We start from the raw sequence: 8,459 nt of genomic DNA on the forward strand, positions 1-8,459 counted from the left end.
GAAACATGAAATATTCAAATTAGAGTTCAAAACTCTAAATGTTAGTTAACTTTATCTTTTTTTAAAACAAGTTTTATGAACATTTTTAGTGCCTAATTAAATGGTTATTTTAGAGTTTTAAGAAGCAAGTTACAACTTTTCATTTTCAATTTCAAGTTACCAACAAGGCGTTAATCTAATGGTGCGAAAGTTCACTGAATCCCAAGGTCAATCATTTGATTATTGAGAGCGACACTTGTTAGAAGAGACAATCACGGACTTCAAAAGTAATTAGTTTCTTACCTAAAAAACAAGGGATACCTTTGGCAATGCAATAAAAATGCTTCAATATAAGTTTTAGGGATCACTTTTTTTCAAAAACAAAAATTTCATGATAAGCATCATTATCTTCTGATATCTCCCCTTATGAGCTCATATTCCATACGTTTCCAAATGGCAAATGGAAATAGTTTCCCATTTCTTCACGGAAGACCGATACCAATGACCTACCAAGATCAAACTGAAAAGAGTAACCATCTCACATCATAAGAGTAATCATCTACCCCTCCCAATTATTTAGATCTCATCTTCCAACAAAAAATCGGGTCCCAACAATATTATTTATGAACCAAAATTAATAATTAACAAATGATAACTTTGTAACATGTGGTACTTTCATTATTATGGTGTAGGAGAATTTACTGATGTTATATATCATTTTTTTCAATTGAAAAACTATCCTACCAATAAAATGGGATCACTTCTTATGGATTAGTTGAGAATATCTTTGATCTAGTTCATGACCTATTATAAGTAGAAGGTACTTTGATAGTTTTTGGCCGACAGAAAAAAATTGTAGTTAATTTGATAATGATCAAGTGACATTGCTAAAATTAAATTGAAAAACTATCCTCCCAAATTGAAATATAATATATTCTTATTTTTTAAGTTATTTTTTAACAGCTGGTTAAATAGACCGGTAGAATTGATTCTCCTTAAGCAAAATTTTGGGTTCGAATATTGTGGATGAAAAAATACCCACTAAAAATTTAGCCAACATACCCGTGAATGTTCTTGGATCGGATAAGTTACCTCCGATACAAGAATATATGTGGGAAACAAAAAGAAAAGAAAATGGTAGAAACAATGAGTCTAAGATATTTATATTGCTATCTGCACCCAAAAATAAAACTCTCTTATAACTCAAATTTTGGTTTCACATTATCACACTGCCTATTGTTCCTTCCATCTTCAACCCTGGTATCCCACATTTGTAGGACTCTACAACCCTTAACTAAACCATCCACCCCATCTTCACTGCCACCCTAAAACTGGTTTCCACCACTGCTTCTAAATTCTATATTACACTTCCAAATTTCCCATTCAACTTTCACTACATAACTTCCAATTTTCAAATCCCCTTTTTTCTTGTTTCTTTCTTCTATTGAAGAACCCAACAAGACTTTGATTTAATAGAAAACATAGAAACCGGGTTTAAGTCTTTTTTCTTTCCTTCCATTTTCTCTATTATTTTGGGTTCAGATAAAGCCAAGAATTTTCAAACATCTGGTTTTATCGTTTATGATTGAGGAAAACGCTTATAACTGAAAACCCACTCCAGAAACCATCGATTTATTCAGAAAGTTTCAATCTTTCTCAATTCCATATTCGTTCAATCATGACCCACCAAAAGGGTACCATGTCCAACAAGATCGTTCTCCGGCCGGCGGCACCGTCGAGCCACCGCCCGGAATCAATTCTAAAAAGCACGTCGAAGCACCACGTCGGCGAGGTAGTTGGTGGCACGGCGGCGGAGTGCGTCGCCGTGTGCTGCTGCTTCCCTTGCGGCCTCGCGAATTTCCTCATCCTCGCAGTTTATAAACTTCCGGCGGGACTTTGCCGGCGGGTGATGAAGAAACGGTCACGGCAGCGGACGGTGAAGGAGGGGCGGTTGCCTCCTCCGATCAAGCGCCACCACTGTTCTTGCGGCTGCTGCGATGTTAATAGCCTTAGGGTTCATCCCTTGTGTGAAAATGATGCATATGATATCAAAACCCTTCATTCTATTGAGCATAATGATAAAGATGCTATGGCTCTTGAAAAAGAGATGTGGGATCGGTTTTACAGTACTGGATTCTGGAGAAGCTCATCTCGTAGAGAAACCTCTTCCCAAACATCCCCTGAGACGGATGCTTGAAAAACCGTGTCGGAGAGACAACAACTACAATCAAATCTTAATCCTACTATCAGGTCGGCCAATGCTCGAAGAACTGTGGTGTGAGGCAAGGGTTTGGGTTGTGGTCGTATTATCGTGATTTTAAGAGTGTCCACGATCTCAATTATTTATAATTGTGGTGGATCGAACATAATTACAAACCCGAGTTTAAGACTAAGTTACTAATGCGACCATGATTGTGATTTAAAACCATGATGAGAGTTGGATTTTCTTATGTATTAACTAATCGAATCTTATGCATCAATAGCTGTTGAAGAGGATCCAAATCGAATGAGATTTGAAATTTGAATGCATTGTTGTTTTGATTATTGGTGTTGGCAATGCAATTTTGTTATTTTATGATAATTTTTTTGTGTAGGCATTGAAGGATAATGTGCTATATATTATGTGCATATAGTGTTTTTTGTTTTAATTTTCAAATTCAGCGTGTAAAAATGAGAATTACCCTTTCATTTTCAACTTTGTTCAGGTTTCTGATGCGTTTTCCAATGAAATATATTTGTGGCCCAGGTCAGGTTGTGTAAAATTGTGTGCAAATGACCCTTTTTGTGTTAAAAGTTTCACTTTATGTTAAGCTAGATTTGATGATATGTAAGATTTTATGCTGATTCAGTTTACTGAAAACTTAATGGTGTAAGGATTCTTATTCTCCATTCTTTCCTTTAATAAAGAATTTTTAAGAGAATCTGCAGCCTCATTCATTGAAGTCTTACTATTTTAAGATTTCTACTTCAATTTCATGGATTGCCTGATTAAAATTTATTTTAAGTATATGTACAAAAAAGGTAATTTTTATTTATAAAGAAAAAGTCGATTTAAAAAAAAATTATTTCTCCATTAATAAGAAACCTGTTTTACTTTTCCTTCTACTCAAATGTTACTAAAATCCATGTTTGTAAGCACATATCAATCCTTTTACTAATAATTTTTTTCACAAAAAACATCCAGTGAATGAAGACTTTTGATCATGTTCTTGTGGTTTTTTTGCTTACATAGATTTTGACCAAACTGTCTTTGTTGCTAATGGACACCAAATCAGGGACATCACAAACATCCTAAGATATCATTTTCCAATAGTCTTAGTGACCATTCATAACTTTTGCTTTCCACATATATTTATTTGTTTATGTGTGGTTGAACCGAGAAAATGGGTAGTTATTATTATATTGAATATATTATATCATATCTATTGATTTTCTAATCTTTTTATCATATATATATATATATCAAAATATGTATATATCACTTCATATTTTGAATTATGTATCTACAAAAGCATAATATGAAGAAGATTTTGTTTATAAAATATATTTGATTTAATGAGTCTAAAATTGAGTTTTCATATATAAGGTGAGATAAGCATTTAAAAAGGCCGTACCTAGTTGAAGTAGGCTATGTTGATGCATAATAGTAATAATAATGTGTCACTGTCCAGTCCAAGCTACTCTTAGTCAGTGCAGGGTCCACCTGACCTAAGCTAGGGTGGCCCGTCCGTGTAAACTCTCCACGTTATATTATTCTCCACTATCAGAAGAGACCTCACCTTTTAACTTTGTATATATTTTTTTTAGTATTATCAATAGTATTATTTTATCTTTCTTGGTAAGAAATTAATCTCTTTTGGGGTTCGTGACTGCTCTTCTTAACAATTTTCACTCTCAGGAATCAAATCCTCGACTTTGGAGATCTAGTGTGGTCTTATATTACTAGATCAACACCTTATTGATAGTTTGTCTATTGATACAATATACACCTTATCAACACCTTAATGTAGAGAAAAATGTTATGTAAAATAAAAAATCAATATTAAAATGACAATTATATTATTTAATTTATACTTGCAATAATATTTTTATCCTTAAAATAAATGTAAAAATAGTATTCCACTCTCTATTGATATACAGATTTACACACATTTAATATATCATTTATATATTAGTAATATATAAGAATCTATAATGATTAAATATGATGACAAATAATACAATGAAAGAAAATATGAAAAAACTTTTACACTATCCGTATATACATTTTTTTTCTACCCAATATTTACCATTCAAAATTTTCATTTCCCCTTCATACTTAGTATTGTTGTATAAAACAATGGAAAGAAAAGGGGTGGGTTTGAGCATTTTCCCTATTTGTTTTGCGACGAAAACATGATGGAAAGATAAGAGTAGCGTAGGGTCAATATACAAAACTTTCCACGTTGATATGCAAAGAAAAGAGTGAAACCAAGCAAGCTTCATCAAAATTATAATCTTAGTCTTAAATAATCTCAATGATGTGCCATGACTAATGTTTATTTAGTGGGAGCGTGGGGCTACACAAACACAATTTGGACGTGAGTGGAGTAATGGTTTAATTAATATCTAAGATAAATATAATTATTTTTATAACATCATTTGTAATTTTATTAAAGTCGGACCGATAAATGACTTGGTCAGGATATTAAGTCATTAGTTATATCAGTAGGTAGAAGGAAAATTACCCTATGTTTTTTCTCCTCCCCTAATACGACCTAACAAAGTATTAGGCCCAACTTTCACCATAATTTACATTCACGCTCTTATACTTTTTTACACCTTTTCTCTATTAATTTATTAAATGTATGTTTTATGTTTTTGTTTCAATGCCTATACTTATTTTTAGGGGAGCATATAAATATTCTATCTACGTAAAAAAAAATACCCACTCACCCCTTTCCTTTTTTTACAACTGCGTGCAATGGTCGGTTATGGTCCATATTTTTTATGTGGTTAACATTTATTTATTCACTCGACGAAGTTGACAATATGCAAAGCATAGTTATAAAAACCGTACCATACCCTAACCGGTACGGTACAGGTGTTGAACCGGCCAAGTATTAAAACCGGTAAAAAACCAGCCAAAATCGGTCAAAACCAGTGAACCGGCCGGTATTTTACTAAACCGGTTGGTTTATACACATATATATATATTTTTTTTAAAAACTTAAAAACCCATTAGAAGGTGACCATATTTCCAACTCTTCTTCAACACTTCAAGACACATGCTTCCAAATCATACTTAGATCATACATTTTGGTTCCTAACATTCGTGTGTAATCTCAGCGACATTTGTGTAATCTTGGAGTACTGTCTGAAGATAGGATTTGGTAGAAAAATATAATATTCATATAAGGTAACTTTGACTCCTTGATGTTAAATGTTAAAACTCTAAATTTATTTGTTTTATAGAGTGAGTTGTGAAGTTATGTCATTTATTTATATTTTGTGGTTGTTATAAGTGATACTTTTGAATTGATATATGTTTTTTAATTTAGACTTTAAATTTGTTAAAGACTTAAAGTTGTTTATTTATGTGAATTTTGAGTAGATTATAAATATGAATTATAAATTTGAGTATCTACATATTAAAGTTGTTTATTTATAGATTTATATATATATAAATATAAGTAGGTATGTCCGGTTTAACCGACATGCGATTTAATTACTGAGCCACTGATTGAACCACTGTACCACTATACCAGTACCCTGACCGATTTGATAACCGGTACGGTTTTAACAACACTGATGCAAAGTTTGGCATCTTTTACTGAATCAACTAATGTGGTGACCTCTGTTTAGATACACAAACGTCACATAAAACCATAACCACTTTCCGTTTTCAACTTTCTCTAACTTTTTATATGCCTTCTTAACTAATGTGTGTCACTTCATGTGTCATGAGTTATTATTTATTGAAAATATATATTTAAATTAAAATTTAATTATTAAGTATTTTTTGATTAATCACAACTAATAACACATTAAACAACTCATAACATATGAGATAACACAGTATTATGTGACATATGATGTGAGAGTAACCCTATCCTTTTTTCTTTTCTTTTGCATTCATAAGTATGTAGGAGATCTATGTAGTTATTGTGTAGGATGATTTTATAAAATAAAATTAGTTTTAGGCATTGATATTCTTTATTTCTTATTTATTATTGTATTAAATGTTCAATTCCTAAGATAAATATTTATTAAAAGGGACAATTTCACTCTAAATAGATTAGTTACTAGCCCGTAGGGTAAATGATCTATTACAAAAAAACACTATCATGCCTTTCCCTATTTACCTACCCATTAAAAAAAAGTAAGAAATATAACCATAACGTTTATTTACATGATATTTATTGTATTTTTCTTATATATCACTTTCCTTAGTGATTATTAATTTTTCTACTACTTATATGAATTAAGAAACTATTAAATTAAGATAAACATGAAAAATATTAGTTTATCTATCTTTAAACCTCCAAATGAGAAATTTTTTAAATCCGAGAGAAAAATAAAAACCGAGTTAGTACTGAAGAAGCAAAAAGCAAGGTTCAGTAGCTGAAAAGGACATGCATCATGTATCCCTGTTGTTTGTTATTGTACACTTCGAAGAAAATGAAGAAGAGAGATCGTGTGTGTCTGTTAATGTTTTTTGCCATTAAACCAAAACAAGGTAACCCACTTTAATAAGTGGTGAGATCCGTGAATTATATAGGGCCAGTGGTGTCTCTGTAGGAACATACCACATTAGTACATGACACATATACTTCTGGATGTTTGTCGGCCATACGGGATGTGTGATTGGTCCCTCCTAAAAAGTGTCAATTTTAAAAATCGAATCTTCAATTTTTTGATCTTTCTGTAATTTAGTGAGCCCTTATACAACTATACCAATGTCTTGTTGATATATACTTGTGTATGTTTGGTTGCTTATAAGATACCATTTCAAACCCTTCGTGGATATAGTGATATTGATATTGCAAAAATAATGTGAAAGCGTAAAATGAATATCGTGAATTTTTCTCATTGGAATGATACATGAGAGTGTTAGTTATATACAATGCCATGTAAAGCAAACAATGCAACTAACCTAACTAACTTTCTAACAAACTAATAAACACATGTTGTAAAACAATTCAACATGTGTTAAATGTGTAAAACGTGTAAAATGCGTCAATTACAATAATTGTTCAACTAATGTTTCACTTGATTTTCTAACCAATTAATCGATTAATTGTTATTGTTGTTGTCTTGTTTCCATGCTGCCTTTGTTCTCCGATAGCCCCCTCAAGCTGAAAGGTAAATATTAATGACTCCATCTTGATAATTTGATTTGATAACAATGTGATGGATCAGAATCTCAATCCTGATGTGATTGAATCTTCTCAACCACTTAATTATTTTTCTGGTCAGAAATCTTGACCATGGTTTTACATTGTTGAAGCTTCCTTGGTTGCCCCTGATCATACATAGTATTCACTTCCTCTTTAAAGACTCATAAGATTTAACAACGCCTTCATAAAATTTCTTATCCAAAGGCTACCAAACTTAAATTCTGCAGCTAATTAGATCTTTAGCATCACTCTCACCTTCCTTCACTGTGCACATAGCCAATTATCTGCTACCTTTTCTTTTCACCTTTTTAGTAGACTCTGTGGACGAGCCTTGAAGAAATCTGAGGAAAGAGCAGCAACAGTTGTAACGAGTTGAATAAGAATATAATAATTTTAGAGAATGGACAGTGGTGACCAAAATTTTTAGGATGAAAACTTTGATACTATATTACGAAAATAATTCAAAAGTGTAAAATGAATATTGTGAATTTTTCTCATTGAATTGATACAAGAGAGTGTTATTTATATACAATGTCTTGTAAAACAAGTAATGCAATTAACCTAACTAACTCTCTAACAAACTAATAAACATATGTTGTAAAACAATTCAACATGTGTAAAACGTGTAATTGTGCCAATTACAATAATTGTTCAACCAATGCTTCACTTGATTTTCTATAGTTATTCAATTAACAATTGTGTTAATCATTAACACTCATCAAACTAATCGATTAACTATACAGTTAATCGATCAACTATTATTGCTGTTATCTTGTTTTCGTTGGGACTTTATTCTCTAATAGTTGACATCCAAATTGATTAAAATAATGTTATTTTGAATTATTTTGAGTAAGTTTTGTAAAGAACAAATTAATGAGAATTCATTCTATTAAGTTGGACCAAAACACACTATATATTTATCAGAAAAGAGTTACAAACTATCAACACATAATTTATATTTTGTGTATTAATAATTATTGAATTCTAGATAAAAGTTATACATATATTGAATGTAAAAAAAAAACAATACTTTTGGTGCAAACGGCGTATCCATTAATTTTTTAAATGTAAATAAATTCTGCCTTGATTTTTCTTAATGAA

At 31.3% G+C, this 8,459-nt stretch overlaps 1 protein-coding gene across 1 annotated transcript; it reads left to right on the forward strand.

The window, feature by feature from the left end:
• Nucleotides 1,658-2,176, forward strand: LOC109347102. The gene has a single exon (XM_019586829.1). The coding sequence runs from the start codon at nt 1,658-1,660 to the stop codon at nt 2,174-2,176; it is 519 nt and encodes a 172-aa protein (XP_019442374.1).

The sequence above is a fragment of the Lupinus angustifolius genome, chromosome LG05 (genome assembly GCF_001865875.1).
Source record: "Lupinus angustifolius cultivar Tanjil chromosome LG05, LupAngTanjil_v1.0, whole genome shotgun sequence".
Classification (NCBI taxonomy): domain Eukaryota; kingdom Viridiplantae; phylum Streptophyta; class Magnoliopsida; order Fabales; family Fabaceae; genus Lupinus; species Lupinus angustifolius.

Bases quoted from the DNA above. Each gene is read 5' to 3' on its own strand.
- LOC109347102 (XM_019586829.1), top strand. From the start codon at position 1,658: ATGACCCACCAAAAGGGTACCATGTCCAACAAGATCGTTCTCCGGCCG.